General features: G+C 41.1%; 1 protein-coding gene and 1 long non-coding RNA gene across 2 annotated transcripts in view; one reads left to right on the top strand and one right to left on the bottom strand.

The window, feature by feature from the left end:
* The window catches only part of SPPL3 (signal peptide peptidase like 3), a 61,663-nt gene extending 42,181 nt beyond the window's left edge, over positions 1 to 19,482 (bottom strand). The window contains exon 1 of the mRNA XM_062590428.1: positions 19,222 to 19,482. Within this exon, the coding sequence (XP_062446412.1) occupies positions 19,222 to 19,244 (23 nt within the window). The 5' untranslated portion in view covers positions 19,245 to 19,482. The remainder of the gene's footprint in view (positions 1 to 19,221) is intronic.
* On the top strand, positions 19,172 to 26,005 carry LOC134148417 (uncharacterized). The gene is made up of 3 exons (XR_009960203.1): positions 19,172 to 19,226; positions 20,452 to 20,524; positions 23,061 to 26,005. It is a non-coding gene; the product is annotated as an uncharacterized LOC134148417 (long non-coding RNA).
* The last annotated feature ends 1,185 nt before the right edge of the window (positions 26,006 to 27,190 follow it).

Genomic DNA, 27,190 nt, shown 5'->3' with positions numbered 1-27,190 from the left:
GTCTCATTTCATCATGCTTCTTCTACAAACACAGACTGAAACACACATATGCCCCAAACCCAGTGGCAGGCGATAGTGAAGATTAGCCTCTGCGCACCTGAGGGTCAGAAGGTTCAAAAGATGCCAGAAGCTCCAATAGCCCATGCAAACCATGAGAAATACAAACACGTAGGAATCTTTAGAAAGCACAAAGCTAATTCTACGTTTAAGAACAGGTAAACCATGGAAGAGCAAGTTTCCACTTCTACTCAGTCTGCATGTAGACTGCCACGGACCATCTTGGGGCGGGGGAAGAGGACGTGGCAGCAGCTAGCGCGTTCTCCCATTGCCACCCTATGGGTACCACTGGGAAACGCGCTCCCCTCCCGCTGGGGATCCTGCGTTCTCCCTTCCGCTCCTCTTTTGTATCTGTAAGTGGCAGTATTTTTCTGAGCCAATTGACACACTTAGAGAGGATGTTCTCCACTAATCGACCTACCTCAGTCAAAAAATCTACCTTTTCCAGCCAGATTGGAAACATTCTGAGTCTTAGAAACATTCACAATGTATTTCTTGTGCCCCTACAACCTATGCTTTCCTTTCTAATCTGGCATCCATGCTCAACCTCATAGCTGTTCTGGATTCCCACGTCTCAAAGCCACCTACAAAAATACTACAGAGGTAAATCCTTCCAAAATCCTTCTATAATCCTCAGAGCCACTTTAAGCAACGGACTTTTCTGAGAATACCAGCGTCCCTTGGGAAGACAGAGATTAGATGCTGTTGCACTGCATTTATATTTCTGCTGATATTTCTTGCTCAGGAACAAAATGCTTTCCTGGAACAAAGGTTTTGTGGTAAACCCACAGAGGTTTAACTTTAACAATGCAATTCCCTCTTGGAATATTATTCTACTCTAAGACGACCCTAGGGGCGAAAGCCCCACATCCGAACTATAGGAACAAGAGCTAAATTCTGAAACACGTAGGAACAAGACTATAAAGCCGATTCAAACATGATATCATGCTTTTGTGGATTGTTATTGTAAGTATTATACATAAGCTGTGTACTAAATTTAGACATGATTTGCTAAATTCACATGTAGTTTATCATTTTGCTTCGATTCCTGTAACTAAAAGCTATATGCTACTTTGAGTCCATAATAATAATCAGATCCTGTTTCCTTTTCACATCGTTATTCAGATTTGAATGTACAGTGTTGAACAAAGTAAAATCGATACTTCAAAAAAATTCTTAGAGCTTAATTTCGCTTAATATTTTACTTGACAACTACTTTTGCATAAGGAATAAAGCATGATGAGGATGTAGCTATAAACTTTAAGCTTAAATTTTAAAATACTACTGATCATTACTGCTTAGGACTTGGAGGATTTTACACCTGAACAACTATTTTTTATTTTTTGTTGTATTTTTGAAATGCAAAAAAAAAAAAAAAAAGGATTTTAATCAGTGTGTCATTAACTGTTGTCTTCATCAGCCATACAAATCAATACTACATAGACAGAAAAGTAAGTTAAATACATTTCATTCACAGGTATCAATTTCAAAAATTTACAGGAACAAAGACACTGAATTTGGAAGAAGAAATATGCTGCTTCTTCTAGACGTTTAAAGAGTAATTTTAAGTCTACAAGTGACATTTAGCTGGGACAAACTGATGCTAAGAATGTTATAATATTAACGAAAAAAAAAAAAAAAAGACAAGACAAAAGCTCTGCCCAACTTCCTCCCAAGCTAGGGGGGGAAAAAAACCTCTGAAAAGTGCGTTTTGGTCTATGTATGAGAACACACTATATAACCATTTATCTGTCACTATTGCACAGCCTCTGAAGTGTGGAAATATCAAAAGCCGTTTGATGAGAAACAGGAAGGAGCTGCTGCATTTATCTCTTGCGAACATTATTTTTCCCTGATTCCAACAGCAAAGATCCAAGCGGTTGCTTGCGACTTGTATCAGAGATCCCAGATCATCTGGGTCAGATTTTCATCAAGACCAGCAACCGAAGACTAAACCTGTGCTATTCCTGGGAGGGACTAAAGCAGGGCTAGAGGAGCTTCACCATGTCCAGGCACAAACCACAACTGCAGTCCCGCATCACTGTGTCTGGAAAAACACACACACACACATGTGTGTGTGCACACAAAATAAGTTGCTCTAACATCTCACATTAAGCAAAGCACTGAATTAAACAGTTAAGACAATTTTCCTGCCTGTTTTTGTTGCCTGTAACTGTTCTAAATCAGAACATTAGGAAAAATAAGGAAAAAAAAAGCCCATCACCTCAATTTGTAAAAAGAACAAAGTTGAGAGACTTCTTAATGTGACAAAGCAGCAAACAAGTGCCAAGCATAACGCCTGATTGAAAAACTGAAGAGAACTTTTCTTTATCCTGGCCTGAACGCTGATTTGTTCAAATGTTTTCCTCTAATCCCTACAGAAAATACTGTAACAGTACAACCCTTGGAAAGCACATTTTCATCCTCATACTAGTTCTAGAAAAATTAAACACATTTTAACTGCTAGGGAGTTACGTTCTCAGTGCCACCTCTTTGGGCAAGGCTCACATTTATTTGTGGTACTACTAGAGATGCTTAAGGAATTGCATTTTTGGAAGTCAAAGCTCAGTTTTCAGAGAGCACACAGTCTTGCTGTCACTTCATTAGATGGACAGGAAAAGTTGGCTTTTTTCAACTGTCAGGCTTTTACAAATTTGTTCGAGATGTTCAGTCAAATGGACTTGTGGCCCATATATGCATCTGTGATCATACAAAGGTTATTCAAATCCTCCTACATATGGCATCTTAAGCATTTCATTTACAAGACCACATTCCATATATAACCAGTGGAGAGAGGCAGGCTTCTGACCCAGATTTTTTGAATTATCCTCTAGCATCTCCATTTAATTTATATATTTATGTAGTACTAAATTTGGAGTTTAAAATTAAATGATGTGAATAATCTCTCCATAATTTCTGAAGCAGATATGGGTAAGAATTCAATTAGTCTACACAGACCTTGTTTAATAGCTAGTATTTTTTTTCTCTGATGAATAACCTGTTGTGAAGGTCAGAAACATATGAACTTACACTGGTATGATTTTGGAAAAACTAAATACAAAACAAATATACTAAACAAAATAGTTTTCATTCAATTTAGATTACGGTGAAGTCAGTCTTAGTTTCCTTTCTCTTTCAACAGCTTTCAATTATTACATTTAGCTAAGTAACCCAGCAGGAAATCATAGACATTACTAAATATTAGGAACTTTGTGGAAGGCAAACGCTGAATATGATCAGAAACGTGATGAAGAGTTTGCTCTGGCCTTCTTTCATGTTTTAGAAAACCAATTCACTTATCAATTCCTTTTAGGGGGAGAATTACATGGATTCCAGAAATATACTCACCTATATTAAATCTTGTATCTCACATAGGGACAAAACAGAAAACGCGAACCACCATGTCTGCCCTCATGGGAATGAAGGGTCTAGTAACACAGGATCTCAGCAAAGGGTGGGGGGAAAGTATCTTTTACTAAGAAGAAGAACTGGAAACACATTTTCTTTTGAATTTACAGGTAATATTAGGCATCGTCTTGTTCTCCCACAGTAAGAGCGTGCAATGGGCAGCACTACCCAACCACAGGCACTGTGCAGTCGACTACTACTGTACAGTCACTACTGTGATGGAGACGCCTTACACTGTAATGTCACCAGCAGTGTTGATGATTTTCATCTTTTTATTAAAGAAGAATTACTTATCAGTTTACCTGAAGATGGGAAAAGGTACACAAATTACCCACCACAATTCAGACAGGACAGAACTGAATTCATATTAGTGTAGGAAGAGGAAAAGGAAAGAGGCTGAGGTAGTATACCTGACCTGTGATTTGCAGTCACAACCTACCAGTGAACATACAATTAGTTTTGGATTCCCCAGTATTAGATATGGACAGTGGACATGTTACTATCATTCTTCTTTAGTGCTGAGATTTTCTTTAATATTGGGGATGTCTGAGTTGCTTATCACACATCTTACTGAGGCCTCCTAACTTCTCTGTGAACTCCAGCCAACACAGAAAAAAGTCTTCCAGATGTACTATCTACTTCTCAGGCTCTGAGATGGCTTCTCATTCATTTTACAATTACAAAGATGATTCCTTTTGGTTTCTGAGACCTGCCTGGGAATCTCTGCTAAGCATGAAACTGCCAGTCGCCATAGATGCCGTTACTCAGGGAACTCATAGCCTTCCCAGTTTCAGGGCTTCAGTACTAAAACAAGAGGTTTTTTGAAGTTGTTTCCCTCTCATGAAATGTGAATCCAGTTTGGGGCACAATGCATCATACAAGATCTTGCTCCTTACTATGTCCCTCTACAGACACCAGGTAAAAGGAGACTGTTTAAAAGAAGTGGCTCGTCCCTGCTACCTTTGGTAGACAGATATGCATCTGAAAGTTGCATATTTTTGTTTGAAAATTGTGAGCTACTCTGGCAATAACTGTTCTATAAATTAGAGATACAGATAAATTGTGCACATAAGCGAGTATTCTTTCCCAGACCATTTTTCTGTGCCATTCTAAGAGTGACTTAATTAGCAGATAGAATGATTTCACTCTTTATAATTAACAAATAAACCAGACAATCTGGAGTATTAGAATGAATGAACGAACAAGCCAGAAAAAGCGTAACAGAATTGCCCAGGGATAACTGACTATAAAGACAAGTTTAATGACTAGTTGAATTAAATTTCTTTTTAAAGAAAGTTCTTTAATAGCTAATACTGCATTTTTGTTGTTACTATTAATGATCTGTAGTGCTGCCTGTATCTTCTAAGAGATGGCACTTTACAGTGAGAAGTCCAAGAAGTAGATATAACAGCAATACTTTGAACTCCAGGATGTATAATGCAAAAGTGCTATTTAAAGAAAATGTCTGACTAATGGCTACCTTCCAAATTAAACAGAATTCAGGAGCACCATAACTCCCATTTGGAGTATGTCTTCTAGTGACAATTACACCTGGTACAAATCATAACAGCTTGCTCAATAAGCAAATCAGGAAACCAATAATCTTGCCACTAGATTCTGCTTGAATCGTGGATTTCCTTTTTCTCTTTTAATGCCTTGAAAATAAGAATAAAGATCTTAAATCTGACTAAAACAGTTACCTAAATAATCTCTCAGCTGTTCTCTTCAAGTTTCTACTTAGGGAGTTTTTCCAGCTCTGCAGTGGGGAAAGCAAAGCTTGGGTAACAAGGAGGTTTTGTAGCTTATATGAAATGGAGTAGCACCCTAACAGGAATTAGGAACCACACAGCTGATCACACACCAACTGAAATACAACGCCTGTGTCTTGAACCTTACTCATTACACCTGCACATGCATGGGATCTTCACTCCAGGGGAGAAAGGGCCCCTGCTTCACAGAGGTTAGTCACTTCCCTGATCGCAAAAAAAAAAAAAAAAAAAAATGTTCTGGATACATCTTTGGTACTATAAAAAAAATTACTTTTGTTATGAAAATTGCAAATGGTATTACAGAGTTAGGCAGAATTTAATTACCATCTGGCCTTATGTTCCCCACTTGCCTTGTATCAGAGCTGAGAGCATTTTCCTTCATGTCTACTAATACAAAATAAAAAAGTTTAATTATAAACGTGCTAAAAATTTACCTGAAAAGCTCTCCCATATCATCAAGAACAAGTCCATTCAGCACTGATTTGTAGGGGAAAAAAAAAAAAAAAACTCTACACATTATACACCCGACACTCTTATTTATAAAAAAACTACTACTCAAAGTAACCTGTTTCCAAAATAAGAGCAATATGAATTTCTATCAGATCTGCATTTTGCAGTCACCCTCCTCAATTGTCTAAAACATTAATAAAGCCTGAACATTTGATTTTCCAGGGTTGAACAGCTTGCACGGAAAAAGAGTTGGAGATCCACTCTGGTCATAAGGCATCATTCTTTCTAAGAATCATAAATTCAGCCAGTTCCTACAACTATCTTAAAATTTTTCTCTTTTTCTCTCTCCTGTATAAATTGCCAGCAAAAGAATTAGTAAGCCAGAGATATGGAGGATAATTTTGATCTCTTCAGACGAGGTGGAGGGAGGAAGGGAGGAGGCAGGAAGGAAGAGGATATTACTCACTGGCCAGACAGGTCAGGAGATTCTATAATCTCACTCCAACAAACAGGTGTACTTTTTTTTTTTTTTTTTTAAGATACGGCACAACAGCCTTTGAGATTATTTTAAGATCAGTACGTGTGAACTTTCCACTGTGATCAATCAGACTTTTCCTTAATCAGTATCCTTCATGCAGGTCAGATGTTTGGTGTGTTGGGGAGAGAAGAGACATAATACATTACAATGGACATTTAGATCCTATTAATAAATGCCAGCAAAGTTCTGGAACCCTATTCAGCCAAAGCTACCCATTTCCTATGCATTACAAAGATAGATGATATTCAACAGCAAGAGTCTCCTAATAGCACTGAAAACATTACAAAAGCCTGCAACAGTTAAACTATAAATAGCAAACTCAATAGCTATTATTAGGAATGAAGGATAACAATTTTTCACACTTTACGATGATGAAAGGAATCTATGTTAGTGTCTTCCAGAATTGAAGCAATAACATATCTGAACAAGGTTCCAGCAAATTGAGTCTTTAGCATTAGAAGACACGGCCTTTCTTCTAGTAATGCAATTCAGCCTCGTCTCAGACCCTGTCAGTCATCTAATTCCAGAAATAGCGTTCTTCCAGATAAAGCAGCTCAAGATAAATACTCTGTAAAACCACAGAGTTCAGGTTCACTCTGCTCCTCTTGCAGTCATATTACCTCAATATCCAAAGTTCTCCAAAGACCCAAAGCTAAGTTCATCTAATTATGCAGCTGGCCAAATGTGCATGATCCTAGTTATATTTGTCAACATTCAATCGCATGTATAATATCATGGTTGTCATGGCGCCAGCAGCAGTTAAAAAAAGGCAACAAAAAAAGGAAACAGATTATGTGACAGGAAGAGAAAGTCTTAGGACATTCAGGAAAATTCCTGTTCATCCTTTAGTCAGTCTGCAATGTTCTGCAAGAGAAATCCCAGAGTTATCAGCAGAGCCCCATGCTAACAAATCTTTGTCGAAACCGCCCCTCAGCCTATTCAGGCAAGTGCAGATTTTGCACGGCCGCAGTGGTTAGACACTTGCTAGGGTGTCTTTTAATTCTGTGACTTGAAATGAACGCTCAAGTGCTCAATTTGCTACATCAAGAGCTAACATAAAGTCCTCAGCTGAAAAGAACAAATAATTAAGCCCTACAAATGAGACAAAGTAGCTCACCTCTGAGGACCTCACAGTAACCAACTTTTCCTTGAAGCTCTTATTGAAAAGCATCCTCTGCAGTTGGGTTCCAATTCCAGCACTGCTGTTCGCCTTGCACGGGTGTCCTTAGAGTCTAATCAAAGGTACAATCTGGGAGGGCAAACAGCTGGACTTTGCAACTGTCAATACATCTAGATCCAGCAATATAGATATTCTTTCACTAACCTGGTAAACATCTGGAGTAACACCCACTGGAGCCAAGGCCTAATAAAATAAGTTTTTATTCACGTTCGTAAGGTTTCTTTCTCTAAGTGAGTAGAGCTGAACAAGCAGAGCAGAACTCCGATGGTAGCACATGCTGCAAATCCCACATCTTTGGCAAATCACAGTCTTTTCATAAAGACAAACCAATATAACCTTCATAGTGGTTCAGAAATTGAGAAAATACAAGAGTGCTTGTATTTGCTTGTATTACAAATACAAAGCTGGTTTATCTGTGAAATACATAGATATTTTGGTAACGAATGCTGCTCTTTATAACCCAGATGGCTGCAAAACTACACGTACGAGCATAAAGTCAACATCCGCTGCTCTGCTGTTGCAGTCTAGGTGCTATGTGCAGCTCAAGGGTCTCCACCACTGTTCAGTGTCTCACTGCTAGGCAAATGAACAAGAGTTCATTAGGTTGAAAAAATCGTTCAACATCCCATTGGAGCAGAACAGAAAAGAATGTAGTCTGCTGTCACTTTGGAAAACTAAAGACAACACTGGAGGTAAACTACAATGAAAAAAGCAGAAGAAAGAGTACTAAAAAGTATTAAGGAGTACAAAAGCCAGACCACTATTCACTTGCAGAGCTAAAAGGCTTGGGGAGAAGAGTAAAATTATCATTTATGTTGCAATCTCCTTGAGAATCTTGCTTCCTTTACACAGTTGTGAATATGTGTGGGAGGAAGAAGAAAAAGTAGAACAACTTCAACTCTTCAATTTAACTAATGCAGGTTGATAGAGATTAATTCCTACAACAGGTCCCAGGAACATGTCCTAGGAAAAGGTAGAGGCGCTGGGGTCTTTACAACAGCTAGGTATCATCATTCTATAATATATATAAATTCAAAAATGCACTTAGACAAACTAATGGAGGAAAACTCATATAAAATCTAATTTACAAAAATACCAGGAAGTCCTTTAAGATTTGAAGAATATTCTGAAGAAACTTTATGCTTTCCCAGTTGTAATACTCTTCAAAACACACTCACTAGTGGACAGGTCAACAAGAGCGTAGACTAGTTGGGCAATACATCCAATTCTTGTTCTTAAGAACATCTTGCTATCACAGAGTTCTAAAACTGCCAAAGGACTCAAGCGTTTCCAAAAGTAGTATCTGTCCAAATGTTAAATTCTGTTGGTTCTTACATCTGTAAAGTTCATAAAATATTAATATAAGGCACTGATCTGAATGCTGCATTGTTTCCTTGACTGAAGACATCTTTCTGTGCCAATATAAAAAAATAGATTTTTTTAGTTCTAGGTTTAACCTCCACAATGGTTCCTGTACTTTAGTTACAAACATGCAGAATATCCAAATCCTTCTTTATTTTTTAAGATATCAAAATGTACTAGGTTCTCTAATTAGAAATGAATAAGTTGTTTGCTTTTATCACTGTAGTCAGAAAAGAGGATACTATCTCACCTACACCAACTCTGCTGACAAAAAAACAAACAAACAAAACAACACCACACCCCCTATCTTTGACATTTATGCCAGAACTTTACTGATTATGTGCTTGGAAATCCAAACTCTTGGTACCAGTGTATTCAGAAGTCAGATCAAAAAATAAAACTAATGACTAATAGCCTTATCAACAATATAGCCTAATAACAAATACGCCAAAACCAAAGTCAAATTCATCAATATGACCTTGTCATACTGCCAAAAAGAGCAGCTCCAAGTACTATTAATGAGTTGACTTATCCACACAGTACATGACTATGACATACACATTATAATGACTCGCCTGGGTAGAATTAAATATTACTTTTTTTCCACAAAAGAGCAAAGTAAAACCATCAGCACCTAACCATGAATCCTCAGTCAAGTTAAAAGGATATTCATGCATGGGTCAAAGCCACAGGGTGGCAGAACTCTGTTTGCCCAAACTGAAGTCCCTTTCACTGTACCAAGTCTGTATGCAGACAGAATAACGTTGCTACTTGATGACTGATGAGATTCTGAAGTGAGCACAACTATCCGCAGCATTATAGAATGAAAAGGGAGGACTCAGCTGGCATGAGAATAGAGCACATCAAAACAGGCACCCTGTTTTTACTACCTCCAACTAAGAAGAGAGTCCAATTGGAAAAAACGAAAAAGAAAAACAAGTACAAAAAAAGGCCTTCATGGTAACAAATACAGCTATGGATAAATAGATTTTATAGATAAATAAATTGTGTACATGAGAGAAGCTGATAGGACTGGAAAGGACCTGATCTCTCCTCTATAACCTAAGCACAAGAAAAGTGTAATACATTAAAACAGAGGAGTATCAAGCTTAGGATAGCAATTTCAGTTGTAGGTGCAAAAAGGTAGGCAGCAGGAGAACAGATGGAGACTATTTTCAACAAATTCTAGCCTAATATCTAGAAAACTTTGTTTGCAAAAACAACAAAAAATAGGAGCATTCTTTAGAGAGAGCGCTTTGTGATTCTTATGAAACTTCTTCCAGTAAAGTTCCCTGCAGAGAAGTAATTCTGTTCTAGGGCAGACTTTTTTCATCTTTTCATTTAGCTTTAAGGTAGTTCTTTTTTATGCTTCATCTGCAAAACATAACATATAAAGAGAAAAATAACTAGATAGAAAACTAACATTGGGGTTCTTGAAGGCATGTGTGTATGCTGAAGAAATGCTTTCGGTTCTGCACCATCTGTAACTGCCTTCAGCTGCATCTGCTTTAGGAGTAGTCAAGTTAGGAGAAATTTTTTTTTTAAAAAAAAAGGAAAAAGTCTAGCTCTTCACTCTTCAGCTTTAAAGTTTCCTTTCTTGGAAAAAAAATCTTTAAACTAGGTTCAATGCAAAGCTTAATTAGATTCCACTCTTCATCTTCAAAACCCTCTAGAGATCATAATATTCCTCAAGAGAGCTTTTAGTCCTTTGAGTTAACTTCTCAAAACAGCTATTGAAGCTACAGGACCAAGCATCTCAAGAGCATCATAAAGCAAATAATCCTTCTTCCAGCACCCACACTATTAATCTGGAACTTCCAAAAGGATCAGAATGACCTTGTGCCTTCAAACCTACAAAGCAAGATACACCTCACCTTACATCTATCTACAGAACTGGCAGTAAAAGTCCATATAATCCAACTCATTTTGCCTCGTGTTATTTCACCAACCTCACCTTTAGCTAACAGTCACTTGGGACATGAACTTCATTGACTAAATAAGTCAAAGTCATGCTACACCTATTTTATCTTGCCAAATGGGCCCAATATAGGTGCTAGTGAGATAAATCACAACTGTAGCCCTGAAAATGGTAAAGTTATACTAGGAAAAATAAGTCTTTGTTAGCATAACAATACACCATTGAGCTTTGGTCTCTCATGTCCAGCATACTCATTCCAACGATTGGCAAAATTTTTATGGGTAAAAAGGCCTACCTGTTTATCACAAATGCAGTGCTCACTCAGAATTCACTCTTGAACTCCTACCCTCCATATAAGTTTCCAAAGAAGTTAAAATCAAGTTTTAAATCTGAGTTAGCTATCCAACAGAACAAAGGATGGTATATTGCTAAGTGCTACAGACACCAGAACTAATACTGCAGCAGAGAGGGCTGTAACTCTGCTGAAATTTTCATCTCTGTCCTGCTAATCATACTACTGCACAGCTCAAATATTTTGTAACACTTGTTCTCACCCAAGTTCCGCTCTATCAAGTGGAATAAGCTGAACATATTAATCCAAGTAACTGCTGAATCGACAACAAACCCTTGAAAAATATAGTTACCACTAACTTAATCTACATGGAAAATGCCTCTACAAAACTCTATCTATGCATTATTGTTGTAGAGGCAAGTGCATTAAATTCACATGCCGAGACCATTTTGTAGCACATGAAACTAGGCTGCACTATGAGTCTATGTGTACAGTGCTCTTGCTCTTCTACCACAAAGTTGCTGCTCGCAGCACTGCTGACCTGAGAATAGTGGTGTAAAAGCAAGCGGTTCCAAAACTTTTTGACTTGTTAGAACGCTTTTGACTCGCAATACTTCTACTGACCTCTTTGAAATATTGCCAGGCTTCAAAATCTATTAAATCAATGCAAAACAAATTTACTAGAAGTTATCTTCTGACTCGTTATCAGGTAAACAAAAGCATTTTTTAAAGATTCCTCTGTTCAAACACAGAGCACGTAACAACAAAAAAATAACTTGTCTTTTGAGACAAAAGGTGGCAGGCAGAAAAGCACAGACCAGGTAGAAATAAAGGAGAGCAACAGAGGACTTCAAGCCGAGGTCCCTGTACAGCCTGCTGCTCCCATTGTACTTCCCCCTCATACCAGCCTTGTAGCAGAGATGCCTGCAGAAACGCAGCTGAGGTATTAAAACGGAAGAGGGTCATTTCAGTCTTCTATGTACCAGTGTTATATGAGAAAGTACTTCCTTGGGCCAAAAGCCTGAGTTAGCTACAGAAAGTAAGGGAACATCACCCAAACCAGACAAAGAGATACAGGAGAAAATACTGTTTTCATAAGGCAGAACGAGAGGGGAAATCAAACACCATCATTTTCCTTTCAGATTCCTTTAGTTAGGAAAAACGCTAGAATATATAATATAAAGATACCTTGCCAACATTTATTTGGGCAACTTCAGGAATAAGGGAGACATCTTAACCACAAGACTGCACAACGCAATCATTTCTTCGTGTGCTCTCCACTATTCCAGTGAGCATATCATGATCACTTGAAAGAACCTCTGTTAGGATATCACCAAAAAAGTCATTCCAACCTTAGCCCATTTACCCTCACAAATAAGGCTATCCTCATGTTTCACTTAACGTATTTATCACGTTAGAATACTTGTGGTACTGTGGAAAATGTTCTGTTTTAACCGATTAGTTATCGGTTACAAAATACCTTCCCAGAAATTAGCAGATCATTCCCTACTTTATCACATCCCTGTCCACACCACGTCACTTAACGTGATGTACAGAAATGGAGGATACCCAAAGGAATTCAGGGACTGAGGCTTAAATCTGACCACATGCAGAAATACTCTACAGGCCCTAATAAGGGAGATGACAGCATGACAGCTATACAATTAATCAGTTTCAGGATAATCTCATCCGAGTGGTTCTAGTGGACAGAAAGACACTTAATATATTACAAGAGTTGAGTTCCCATAAGGACAGCACATAAGAGGAGCACAGTGGCCTGGTGGCAGCCAGTGTTTCAAGCACAGCCACCGCTTGTAACAGATGTACAAGGAAAAGATCAATGTTAGCATTCTTGGAAGAAGTAAGGAGAAAGAGGGCCATGAAGTGTTGCAATGACACATATGCTCCATTAATCTTATTAATTCATCACCTTTCAAAGTCAGTTTTATTGTCTTGATCCAGTTCAGCTGCCACACTTGCTTGTGTTTCACTCTGCTTCACTCAACCCACGTAACTGACTGAATCATTTCAAATTTTAATCAGTTACATTAAAGCAAAGCAGCAAAAAGAAAATGTGCACAATGATTTTTCTACCAATTTCAGCCTGGCTTCTTCTGGAAGTTTTACTCAGATGTCACTAGAATTAAATTAAACTGTTTGACTAAATGGTTTGTATCAACTATTTGCTTTTAGAGTACATTATAATGCTTACAGTCACCATAAAAGCTCAAAGGGCAATAAAGATTACAACAAAGGTGGCAATTGCACCAAAGACATTGATACATCATATTACTAAAATAGTTCAGATAGGCAAAATGATCAGAATTCTGCTCTGCTCTCCTTCCAAATTTAAAAAAAACTGAATCACTGTATTTAAAAAGCGTGACATGTTTTTCAAAATACTTCTGGTAAGACGGTTTCACAAGTATATATGTTTTTGCATTGTGTTTCAGTGACAAATGATGAATGACAGAGGTTTCAGCATTTGAATCTGATATTTAAAATTGTGACATTCACCAAAACACATCTAACCTCATAAGAATTTAATACTCTCCATTAATCCATCCTGTCTGGTGCCCCTCACACAATCCCTCAAATTCCAACAGCATTAAGTTGCCCCAAACTTCACAAAGTAAGAAACTACTTTCCTGGATTACACCCTTCAATAAAGATGAGAGATATCTCAGGCTTCATCTAACCTGACACAAAGCATGCAAAAAGACAGTGATAACGGTAGACCTATATACCTAAAAGCTCACTTACCCATGACACAGGAAATCATATTTGAATTCCCTCAAATAGAAGAAGTCTGAATATCTCTAGAAGAAGAGACATTTAGAGACATTCAAATTCCCATAGAATGGGAAGTCTCTAGAAAAGCAGTCAAACTACTCCCAGAGATTACAGCCCCTTCAGTCTTCTGTATTACATTTTTATTAAGGCAGGAAATGGAACCTATGTCTTCTCCAATCTTAAATCAGCATCTTAACCCTTAAATCAGAAAGTCGTGCCTGGTCTCTAGCCCCTCAAATATTTACAGTTTTCCAAACGAAGTGAAACGGACTGAAGAGGACACACACAGCTCACGGTGAGCGCGATGCAGTTTGGCATGAGAGCACCCCCAGAAGGAGAGAGGGGCAAGCTCCCCCCGCCCCCGGGACGCACCTCATCTCCTACGTCCTGCCCGAGTTCTCTAACCACAGCATGAAAAGCAGGGAACCACTAACTTCTATTCCCACAATATTCTGAATAGGACAAAGAGAGAACTGATATAAATCTTAATTAAAATAGGCACTGCACACCAAGACAACATTGATTTACACTGTTTTGCACTTTTTAAAGGTTTCTTAAAGAATTATTACCGTATTAGTAAATACAGCCTTTTCAGTGAAGAGGCAGGACTTTTCCTTTGCTTATCAGATTCCTGCATCCATGTACATTCAAGTACTTGTAAACTTCAACTAATCCTATGCTCTTTGCCTTATTTGTCCTTCAAGTCAATGCTGTAGACGCAGTCCCTGTCTCTGTGACATATAGTTTAAGAGATCAAAATCTAAAGGGAGGATAACAAACAACCGAAGTGAGAAGGGTGCTGAAAGACAAACATATTAACTATAAATGTGATATTCCCAAATTTACTAAGGTTTAAGTCACTTCTCTGATGCCAGATACAGTGACATCCTTGTGCTCAGGAGGCTTCTAATAATCATTAAAATGGAATGTGGCCAGTAATTTCAGTTCTTGAAAAATGCAAGATTAAAGGCCAAACTCTGCATCCGTATGCCAAACTTTCACAAAAGATTTCAGATAGTACATGTAACACAACCTCATCTGTATGCTTTGCAGTTCTAAAAAAGTGCAATACTCTGAAAATACAGGTGAATGATTTATTTTGTTTCTATTGCAAACTGCCTTCCATCCTCAAAAAAAAACTTAATTAGACAGCTAAGGTCTCTCAACATAAGCAAACTAAGGTGAGTAAAAACCTTGAATTCACAAAATGATTTTACTTGTATTTGACAGTCCTGTCAACAAGCTGCAGCTCCCTTTACCCTGGCCCTCCCACATACACATCTAATCCAGCCAGCTACAAACTTAAAAGCACTACCACACAGTATTTTGGAAGAGACAGATTTTAACTCATAGCAAAAAGCAATGAAAGCAAATCCTCAGACCTCAGAATCTAGAAACACTTTTTAACACTAACTGATGTGAATTCTCCCAGGAACAAGGATGGCATTATACATTTATATTTATTCCAGAACCCACTAACGTTATTGACTACTTTGACACACCATTAGACTCAATTTCCACACCTTTCACATTATCTAGACAAGCTTCCAAATATACCACCGTTTCATTCATCAGATCCGTGTCGGCTAATACGAGAAGCAGTCCACTCGTTAAAACAATTAAAAGGGAATTCACTTGTTTTGAAGATTGGTGGCTCAATACAGTAGCTTCTTTTTTTGTTCCTCACCTGCCCTCCCAGCCTCTCCTCCAAATCATCGCCTTGATGGAAGAGGCCAATGCTACAATCCAGATTACTCTTAGACAACACTCTAGGAAAGGAAGAATTAAAAACATTTTTGTTTAGGTGAAGAATTCTCATCCTCCTTCTCTCTTCACATATAAAGCAAGTCGTGAAAATCTTTTGTGCATTCAAAGGGCATAAAAACAAAGCAATCTCTATCAGCAGACTCGGCAACAGTAAAAAGGGAGGGGGTGTTACATCAGGCCTTGAAAAATACTAAACACCTATTAACCAAAGATAAATAAGATATGCATACTACTTCGTCCTCTAGAGAGGATCCAGTGCAAAACTCTCACCACAAGGTGCTAGAAATTAAGGAACAACTAAGTATTTCACAAAAGTCATGATCTAGGTCTTGCTGCTTCCATATAAACCTGTTGTAGTATTTCCAACAGCTTAGCATATGAAGACTGAATTTTTACCATTTATTAACCTCTTATTCATATCCATACGCTTTAAGTAGGGTGATGAGCAAACAGCTTTTCTGACATTTGTTTTTCCTGTGCTGTAGAAGGAACTTTTGTCACTACTAAGTGTCATTTCTCTGCTGAAATACAGGCAGGAAGTAAAGGAAAAACGAGTACTCCAGAACATCCTTCTTCTCCCAACACATTCCACTAGCAGAAAATTAAGTTCAGCTCTCATTTAATCTAGAAAATCATGGCCAAAAACCTCAAGATGCAGCAACTGGGTTTCTCTACAGCTCAATTTTGAATAACAGCAGTAAAATATATAACTCCTTTAATTTCTTTCTATTAGTGCAGGTACTTGGCAAAGAAGGTTTCTCTAGTCCCTACTGACAAGCATTTTATGCAAACACTTTTCTTAAGAAGAGTGTACATCCTTTTTAAAAACATTTTCGTCTGGTACTTATCCCATGTTTCACATTAAAATTAGCTTTTCCAATATGATAGTGTTCAGTTTCACCAGGAAAATTCTCTGTAATTCCTCCTCTGAGGGATAACATCTATATCTGAAATACTGGTTCACTTATCCTATTTAAAAGACTAAAAAGAGCTAAACAAAAGTACCGATGGTTATAGATGTGGGCATTAATGAAAAGAAAAAAAATAAGTTACTGCAAGAAATAATCCACAAGAATAGAGACAGAAGACAACTTATATGTTTAAAATTAAGAAAGGGATGGGGAAAAATAATAGGTTTCTCCTTCTTATAATGTCTTAACGAAAGAAAATATTTGCAATCAATTACATTTGGTAGTTAAAATTAAAAAAAAACATTAAAATCTTAGATTTATGTTTACAAAAACAAAGTAAGAAAGCAAAATCAGAATCACTTTCCCGTCCCTTCAAAACAATATCATTAACAGAGACATCAATCATTGAGAAAGTCATATGTTGTGTAAATATCTGACAATGCTTTTGTCCAGAATCACAGTTTACAAGTATGTATTTATGCAAACAAGGTATTTCCAGCACGTCAGAGACAGTAAACTGCTTTCAAGAAAAAGGAGTAAAATAAACCCTTACCATAGCTTATGAAGCTACAGTGATTCTGTGATGAATGTTGATTACAAAAGAGCAATAATCAAGCTTTACACTTCAGGACAAAAGAGAAGCACCACTGGGGCCATGAACTAATTTACTCACTTTCAATTTACATCTATACAAAGGACAGGTAGGTGAAAGGATTCTTCCTTTCATTTCCTGATTAGATGTCAAATACCTTATCTTCACAGCAGCTACACACTACACCAAAGAACATGAAAAGCACTCATCCTGAAAAAAGTAGCCTTTACAGGTCCAGCAAATGGAAGGGATGCAAGCTGCCAACTTCAAAACTGTGCAACAGCACTAATTACCGCACACAGTCCTGTACCATTCCTTTGTAGAAGTACCAGTTTCCTAGGCAGATGATTTAACACGTATGTTTTTCCTAAAAGCACTAGCCAATTTTCTACAGAGTTGCATTATCATAATTAAAAATTAAAAAATGCAAGATTGTTGCTGGAAGCGTAAGTAATTAAACACTCATTCGCAGAGAAGAGTGCACAAGCTATAGAACAGGAGTCCTCAGTCTGAAAATAGGTTTTTGATCTTCCCATATTTCCAAACAATGCTGATCATAGCTCTAAATGCAAAATGAAAGCAACCTCAAAAACAGGAGGATATGTTAGTGAATATAGCCACAACAAAATTACAATGCTCTGAGACGCAAGCCGCATGTCATTGTTCTGCTACAACCCCAATGCTACAGGAAAGAACTACTTTTCTTGTGACACATCTAGCAAGCTGAGAAGTACAATCCAAATCTCAGCTTCACTCCCCTAATACACACAACTAAAAGAAGAGTTAATCAGACTTTCACTCTCTGTTAAAAGTCTTGTCTTTATATTAATACTGCGTCAAAGACGCTTATTCAAAAAAGCAAGAGTTAAAAGATTAACATCATGTACAAATAGAAATGTTGTTTCATTTATTTTTTAAAGATAGTTATCTGACAAACCCTGAAGTAGTTTACAAAGTTATAACTTTGTGTTTTAATTAAAATATTGTAAGATAATACTTCCCTAGACACATCTAACTGAACTACACTAAATTGCATAATCCAGTAGCAACGTTCACTTACTATAACAACATGTAGTTAATCTTCATTAGTCAAAGAAGTTGCTTTTCTGTTGTTTTAAAGCACAGCAGACCACTACATGCAAGAGGTTGCAAAACAAAATAAGAACTTCTAAAGAGGAAAAGACCAGTATGTGTACCGGTTCTCAAGAGAGAAGCGAGGGAAGATGGGAGAGGGGGCTGTCAGAGCCTCAACATGTGGCAGATCAGGAATCTGGCTTCCAAGTTCCGAAAAAAAAAGTATTCCCAGAACTACTCAGAACAGATATATTCCTTGCACACTCAATCTCCCCTCCACATTCAGCACACATCAAGGTCAAAAGCTGAAATTTAACTCATTTCCTAATAAGAGTAACAGGACTTTCTCCAAAAAGAAAGAAATACCTCTAGATGTTATTATTAAAACTGATCTAAAATGCAGCAAGAAAGTATCAGAATTGGTGACACTGCTGCAGCAGTGAAGCCAGCAGAGCCGATGCACAGGTAGATTATGTGAAACATTTTTGTTGCATCTCTGACAAGACCAAAACCCAAAACTATATGAAGAAACTGAACCCTGCCTCTCCAACGCAGGGCCAGCCAGGCCCGAGCCGGTGTCAGGACATGGGGGGGGATGCCCTCTACTTTCATTTGCTATACTTCACGGCTTCCCACAGGAACTGGTCTCTTCCTCCTCGGTCTATTTCCTGTACACAGAACAGGGTTGTTGTCACCGGGTGAAAACACACACACACACGCACCGGCCGAGGAGCTGCCCCCTCCCCGCACAGACCTCGGAGGGGGCAGCGAGAACACCTGCGGCCCCGCAAACGGCGCGGCGGCCCCGGGCCGCGGGATCGCAGCGTGCCGGGCTCCCCCCGGCGCGGGGGGCGACCGCCGGCCCGCCGCTCCTGTGCCCCGGCTGCCGGGGGCCCCTCCCGGCCCGCCGCTCCTGCGCCCCGGCTGCCGGGGGGCCCTCCCGGCCCGCCGCCGCCGCCGCCCCCCCGCTCGGCCCCGCCGCAGCCCCCTCGGCGCCCGGCCCGCGGCCGCCGCCGCCGCCGCCGGAAGGAGGCCGGGCCGGAACACCCCCCGCGGCCGGGCCGGCCCTCGCCCGCCGCGGCCCTCCCGCCGCCGCCCGCCGCGCCTCACCACGAGTAGGTCTGCTCCGCCATGGCTGCGGCGGGGCGGCCGGGCCCCGAGCTCCTCCGCCGCCTCCTCCTGCTCGCCGGCGCCGGGGCTCAGTGGCGGCCCCGCTGCGGCTCCCGGCCCAACATGGCGGCGGCTGTGAGGAGGGAGGGGAGCGAAGGGGGGTCCCCGCCCGGGCGGGGAGGGGGCGAGGGAGAGGGCGATGGTGGCGGCGGCGGCGGGCAGGGCGGCGGCTCAGCAGCCGCGACGCGGGGCCACGCCAGAGCGCCGGCGGCGGCTGGGCCTCATGGCCGGGGCGGCGGCGGCGGCGGCGGCGGCGAGGGGAGGGAGGGGGCGGGGAGGCGGCGGGCACCGGGCTGCCGAGGCGAGGCCGCGCGGCGTCGCCGCGCTCGCGCAGGGAGGGGGCGGGGCCGGGGCGGGGCCGCGCCGCGCGCCGCGTCACGTGCCCACAACACGCTCACGTGCCGGCGGCCGCGCGCAGCCGCCTCGGGCGGTCGCGGCTGCTGGTTGTCGCGCCCGGCCGCGCCTCGCTCGCCGCCGTGGCGGGACTCGGTGCGGGCGGGCGGCGGCGGCGCAGCAGCCCGAGCCCCAGCGGGCCCGCGCCCCGCGGAGCGGCCGCCGTCGGGGCTGCGGTGTGTGGAGGAGGGCGAGGGAGGCGCGGTCTGGCTGCTGGGGGCCCTTTTTTCCTGCCGAGAAAGTAGAAAAAGCCAAGCCGAGGGCAGGCTCCAGGCCGCGGTGTGTTTGAGGGCTGCTGCGTTTTGGGGAGGCTTTACCTAAAAGCTGTGATTCCTCTCCTATTTTTTTTTTCTTTTTGGTAATAGCGAGCCGGGCTCTGGGCGTTGGGGCCGGCTCCTCTGTGCCCGGAGCGGTGCCGCTCTGACCCCCGGTGCGCGCCGGAGCTGAGCGCGTCCCAAATGGCGCCCGCGGACGGGGCCGGCGGCGCCCGCGGTGCTCCGGGGCCGAAGCCGCCGCCGCTCCCAGGCGGGCCGGGGCGCGCGGAGGCCGCCCGAACCCAGGCCCTGGAAAACAGCCGCTGGGCTGCGTGTCGCAAGCGCCGGCTTCGCCAGGGCCCGCGGGGCGGAGGCAGGGCGAGTGTGCAGTCGCGTCCCGAACGCGCGCGCGGCTGGCGGCGGCCCGGGTGTAGCCTGCGCGCCTTGGTGTTGCATTGAACCTAGGAAAGCAACTGCTTTTCCCACTCCTGTCTCCCTTCGGCTGATTTCCGCCATCCCGCAGGACTACGTGACTTCCTAAGAATGAGCGTTGAATTGTTTGGGCAGGTTTCCTTCTGGAGGTGATAAACGTTCAGGTAAGATAATTCTAGATAAGAGCTCGCAACATGTATTTCGCAACTTATTTCTGGAGAATGCTAGACCTTTGAATTTACCACTTTTCAAGCAAAGAAAGCAGTGAAAGAGTTGGATCAAAAGCTCGATATCATTTGAGGAAGGCTTGCAGCACAGAAAATAACGTCGAAGATGCTCAGACCAAGTACGAGTTGTATACTTCAGCCCTATATTAAACCACACAAGTCCCAGGCAGAGGAACTGGCAGCTGCTGGTACCCATCTTGACTCTTTCTCCTCCTTGGTTTCTTCGGTGCTGCTGCCAAATCTTGACTCCTTAATTGCGTTTCTGCCGAGTGCCGATCTAGCGTCTCGGCTCAGGCCTGCCTACTTGAGTAACCCTTCCCTGCTATTGCTTCACTGCAGCAATTCGTGTGAGTGGAGTTTTGCAGAGTTCGGAGCAATTGATTTCAGTCCAGCGGTGCCAGCTCATTCATTGCTCCTTGCGGTGTGGGAGGGAGATGAGCCAGTTTTAACTAGCAGTTCAAAGTGATGTAACTGCTCTGAATAAAAGAACAATGCCTGGGTCTGATAAAAATAGGTATTTCTTTAAAACAAAGACGTAGGTAGAAATTTTGTGCCTTAATATAATCTTGCTAAAATCTTCAAAAATACCTCTTAGGACACTGGAATGTTCTCATTGCATCTAGATGCTTCAAATGTCCCTAAAATGGGTCACCAGTTTATTCCTATTTTTAATGGATAAATACAAGAATTTTGTCAGTCTCACTTGTTTTCTTAAAATGGAAAAACCTCACGAGACTGGTTTGTAATTGTGAGAGGATTAAAAATCAAGAACTGCTAAATTCTTCTCAGTTCTGTTACTGGTTCTCTATGTAATCTTGGGTGATTGTCTCCACTTGCATGGTTCCTCTATCAGCAGAGAGGAAACTGCAACATTTTTCAGCCACCTGAAGTGCTGGGGCACTGCAGCAGGAAGATGGTGTGTGTGCAAACTCTGACTGACTTCTCTCGGCAGGAGGAGGGAATGCCTGGGATTCTTGTTCTGTATTTAAACAATGCTTTTAGTAAGGTGATGCTCCAATGTTGTCTGGAGCTTCTCCCCTCCGTGCATCTGTATCCATGTGCATTGAAAATGGAGTCACGGGCTGTGCTGGAGCTTTCTCCCTCGTGTTCTCTTCTGAGGCCTTGCAAGCAATCTGCTGGCTCTGGGATATTGTCACACCTGGGTACCCAAAGTCTCCGTGCTTTTCACAGCCCTTGGGCTGTGTGGATGGGAATGAGCTTACAACTCCTTATAGTTAGTGCTTTACCCATCTACCTGACCTGCTTAAGAACTGGGTTCATCAACTATGAAGTTGGACTACTCAAAGAATCATGACTTTCAAGCTAGTGGCCTCCCTGCTGGGGAGGAGTGTGGCAACTAGGTGTACTGGGAGGATTGTGTGGTAATTAATACTAACACTTCCTCTCACCCAGCGGAGGCCTGCCTACTTTGCAACATATTTGCTCCTATTCATATACCTCTTTGCCCCCCAACTTATACCCTAGGCACAATGCCTGTGCCTATCTCAGTCAGTGTGGAAAGCTTTGGGGGATAGGATGTAAGGACAGAAGAGTGAGTCGTGCTCAAAATCTCATTGATCAGTTTTGGTGGAAACTCTAGACTCCCCCCCCCCCACCCTTCACCAGCTTCCAAATAAAAAAGTGCTCAGACTCTAATAATAGGACTGACTTAAAGGAAAAGCCCCTTTTCTTTCTCCTGCCACACCCCAGCGAAAAATATCTAATGGCAACTAGAAAAATGAGAAATAATTTGGAATCTGTACTGCACTGTGCTGTAAGTACAGTGTCTGTGATGCCTGTTTATGCAACCCTTTCCCCTGATCATTATAGAGTAACTTGAAGCGGAAAACCTATCCAGCCTTTTGAATCAATGTGGGGAAAGACAGACCAGTGTTTCAACCTTATCTTGGTACTAAAGAGTCCTTACTGAGTCTTTTTTTTTCTGAGAATAGGATGTAAAACTGATGTTGGTATCTATAAAACAACAGTAACCCTGCTTTGTGTCCTTAGCTTCCAGTTTCTCAGTCTTACAAAGTTTTCAGCACATTAATTGCTCATCAGCTAAAAAATCACTTGTGTCAAAGTATATTTTTTTCAGCATCTCAGACTTTGTGACTAGACTAATAAATGATTTTGCAAGCTCGCGCTATCATTACATGATAGCAGTGGGATCTATTCATAGGACATATATTCTTCCTTGCAGAGCCAGCATCTGCTTGTACTCCAAAGTGGGGCATTGGTTGCACTCACCAGATAATTTTCTCAGTGTATCTCTCATACAGACTTTCTTTGGATGTCTAAAGCTTTCCTCTGAATTTCAGTGACGATTTACTCCTGACATTACAAAGTCCTTTCAAAGTACCTACTCTGGCTGGTGTCTTTGATGTAGACTGATGCGTTACCTACACTTATCAAGGTATTTCAGCATGTGCAGGGAAAAAAAAAAAAACTTTTTTCTTTTTCTACTTGGCAGGGTAACTCCCAGAGCATAGAGGAGGCAAGCATGGTGAAGGAGAATCAGATGAACACACTCGCTGCAAGGAATCCTCACCTCCAAAGAGCTTAAATATCTTTAGATGATATTTTAGCTATGTCTTCATTCCCTGATAATGGAGATGGAAAGAGAACTGCAGTAGTTTCACATAGAGAGGTCACTTTTGGGGAGGAGACATGACAGGTAGAGTTGATCAACCCTGCTTGGATCTGGGAAGAATACGTAGCATGAAAATGAAGAAGGTGGAAATGAGAAATTCAGTTTGGCAGCGTAGCTCAGAGTTGCACGAGGCTATTCTGCTTGTAAGATCCCAGTGGGATTCCCCTCGATAAAAATAATTAAAGTGTGCACTGACCAGTACGTGTCACACAATTCTCTTCACTACCACCTAGCGGGAAACTCCTTCATTAACTGAGCTCCAGTGCTGCCCCTGCTCTCCAGCCTCACCCTGGTGAGGGAAACGGAGTAAGCAAAGAAGGGGGAGATGGATGAATGAGAAGGAGGAGCAAGTCCTGCTTCCTGTACAGGAAGAGTGTAGAGATAACATTGCTAATATGTAGAGATTGCAGCCTATAATTTATACCCCTAAGGTCGGTGCGCTATCACACCTTGCCTTCTAGCTCTGCATCCAGTGCAGTTCTTAATGGCTAGTACACTGTAGCCCTTGCTCCCCGGGGAGATTCCTAAAGCTTAACAAATGTCATCTTTGCAGATGGAGGAGTAAAACATTTGTTCTTCTGAATGCAACTGCACCCTGCAAAGAGCAGGAAGGAGAAATGGGGGAAGGTGTTCTAGTGTCTGAATCAGAAGGCAGGCTTGCCTTCTTCTCACCTCTCTCTTCATCACTCTAATGATGATTGTTCTATCGAGGTCGGGGAAGAAGGCTACCAAGTAAAAACACTTAGCCCTTCTGTCAGGACATATTTGCTATTATAATCACATGTTTACAACAAGGACTACTACATGAAAGTGTAAAATGGGTATGCATTAAGAATATTTTAATCACATATTCAAGTGAGTCCTTCCCTGCTGCGATACTCGGAGTTTGCACAAACAGCTGAAATCCAACCCTATGAAAACAACATACAAATGACAATTATCTGGAATTTTTCAGTCTCTTGCATGCCACCTGGGACTGAGCTTCCAGGGCACAAATAATAATCAGTTTTGGCACTTGTATAGCTTTCTTTTATCCAGTCATAGAAATAGGGGCAAACACGATAACAGTAATTCTCACATTTTAAGGAGGGGGTGATGTTAATGTCATTCAGGCCAATAAAGCATTTGGCATTCTCAGCAGGAAGAACTGTAAAATGGCAAGGAATTATTAAAGGAACCACTTCTAAATATTTCTTTTGCCAATGGCAATTTTATCACCATATTCATGGAACTATATAGGCTTCCTTTGCTAGGAACTGTAATATGAAAATATTTAGGTTTTTTTCTTTCTTCTCTGCACGTTCCTTGAAGTCATGACATTAGGCTCACTTTATCGTAGGAAATTACTATATTTTTCAATATGTATACTTGATGATGGATGTAATTCAATAAATGAAGACATTTAGAGTAACAATTATATTGATACAAGAGTCAGACTTTGGGAACCTATAATCCACCTGCAGTCCCATTCACATTACGCTGTTGTGCGACTATTCAGCTGGTTTTGTTTTCATGTAATAAGCAGAATGCAGACCAATATATCTAAAATAAGAATAGTGTTCCTATTATATACCCATTTATACTTTCTCAGAGTGGACCTCATTATTAATTAATCCACAGTTCAGCTACCTTATTAAACGTTCTTGGGAGAAAGCATTACATTGGAACAATTTACCAAGGCAGACTTACTATTAATCAATGAAATAGAGTAAAATAGAGGAACAGAAGGCATCTTTGCCTGGAAGCGATTGGAGAATGGCAACAACCCAGTTTTATGAGATAGCTGTCACACAGTGTTATCGGACTTCCTACTACTTGAAGGGAAGTGAAGAAAATTATAACCAAAAGTAAAATGCACAGACATTGTATTAAAAAGCGTAGGTAGCACAATGCGAAGTAGTTGAACATGTTTAAATAATCTTTATTAAGCAAGCCACTAAAATAGAAAACCTATAAAGCTCAGAAGCTCAGACTCCTCAAGTGTGATTACTAATTGATATATTTCTCCAATTTGCATCCAAACTGCTTTGGTAATAAAACATTTTTCCTGAGCTTTCTGTTAAACTTACCAATTTGTTGTAAAGCTGCTGATGTCTTGCTATGGACATATTGAATTTGAGGGGTCTCAACCACCAAACTGGTTATGCTTGGAAAAATAAATTTGCAGGTGAAAAAAAAAAAAAAGAATACATAACCGGATACTGCAGACCGACATGAGAAGCAGGTAGGTATCACTTGGGGCTTTCATACTTCGAAAACTTCCTCTCTATTACAGCTACCAACATCGCATTTTTCAGGGTGACTTCAGACATGCACCAGGAAGTTTTCGCAAGTAAGAAAATCAACAAAACCAACTGATATTGAATGAAAATGGGTATAGCAAAACCAAGTCTTTTTCTTTTGAACGCTCCTTCTCAAGACAAAATCCACAAGGCACAATTTGGTTATAGGAGTATATCGTTTGGATTATGGTACTCTAGAATTTAGCTCCTGCTCTAGTACTAGAGCTACAATCCAGGTGCTTAAAGCTTTGCAGCTTCCACCCCTGACTTCCACTACCCTTATTACCTCGCAGCAGGACAGTGTGGCAATTGTAATAATCTGAGAAATTTGAGATTGCAGTCCTCAGTGCCAACATATAAAACAGGGCTGCTGGTTAATTCGTAGCAGTGGTCTCCTTCCTGCATCTCAGTTGTTCCTTCTGATAGCTAGCGATTTGTAACATCTGAGAAACACTTGTTTTCTTGCGTGAAAGAATCTGAATTAAATACTTACTGGAGTGCTGAATCATTTGCTAGCATATCTGGTTTGGCAGGTTACAGAGAATATAAAAATGAAGTGTATAAGTTTTTAAGGCAAGTTTACCTCTTCCCTGATTGTCCAGGCGCCAGGAGTTTAAAAAGAGCAACTCTTATAGATCAAAGGAAAAAAAAAAAAAAAAAAGAAAAAGAAAGACCTTCAGGATAAAGTGACAGGAGAACATTTACCTCTTCCTCAGTATTTGAAAGGTTGCCACGTTAAACTCGGGATTCCTCACCTGGTATCCAGTTGTAGCATCCTGCAGGTCCTAACGCACAGGCAAGTGTTCATTTCTGCTTTTATGGCCTTTAAAGCTCTTTGGTTTCAAGCGAAGCTGTTGTAAAAGCTTGGGTAGCTGAAGGCCTCCAGGGCAAGCAGAACCAAGAGGGAGGGAGCTTCTCGTGCGTGAGGAATCCTTAATGCCACATGACCAAAATTTGTTGCTATGTATTTTTCCTTCTTTACATTTTCTCTTGACAAATATTGCTGTTGTCTAAACTTCGTGATTTTTTTCCTGCAAGCGTACGACAGAAGTGTATGTTCACAGAAAATAGATTGGACAATCTATAAATAAAAATAACATTAGTATTTTCCATCCTTTTTAGTTTAGGTCAAAGAAATCGCTGTGTACAAAAAGGCAGAAGTAAGTAACAAGATATGGCAGCATCTTCTCTGTCGCATAGTGCAGTGAGCGCACGGTCTGTTGTCTCTGTATGCAAAATCCTTGAATTATAAAGCTGCATCCTGCAGAAAGTATGCATCGTGGTTGGGTAATGTCATTGCAATGGGCAATTACTGTTATCAGGCAGCACTGTCAGCCTGTCCGCACCTGTGTGTGGGGGGGGAGGGTGGAATTTGTAATCAAAAGTAAAACACACAGAAATTGTATCAAAACATAGATAGGACAATGCCAAAAAAGCTGAACATTTTAAAATGCTCTTTATTAAAATTGCTACGAAAATAATGGAGTCTGTAGAAACTAAAGATATTTTTTTACATTAACTGTTTTCACGCGGGCTCGGAATTGATGCTGCTCTTTCGGCAGGCGGCGGGAGCCTCCTGGAGCCCCACCTGAGCCTTTCGGGCTCACCGCGGCGAGGGGAGCAGCGGCACCCGAAGCGGAGGGCAGCGGTGGCGGGCAGCCCCGGCTG

This window comes from Rhea pennata, chromosome 17, assembly GCF_028389875.1.
Source record: "Rhea pennata isolate bPtePen1 chromosome 17, bPtePen1.pri, whole genome shotgun sequence".
NCBI lineage: Eukaryota > Metazoa > Chordata > Aves > Rheiformes > Rheidae > Rhea > Rhea pennata.
The sequence above is the reverse complement of the archived record's forward strand: the minus strand, read 5'-3'. Positions and strand labels throughout refer to the sequence as shown.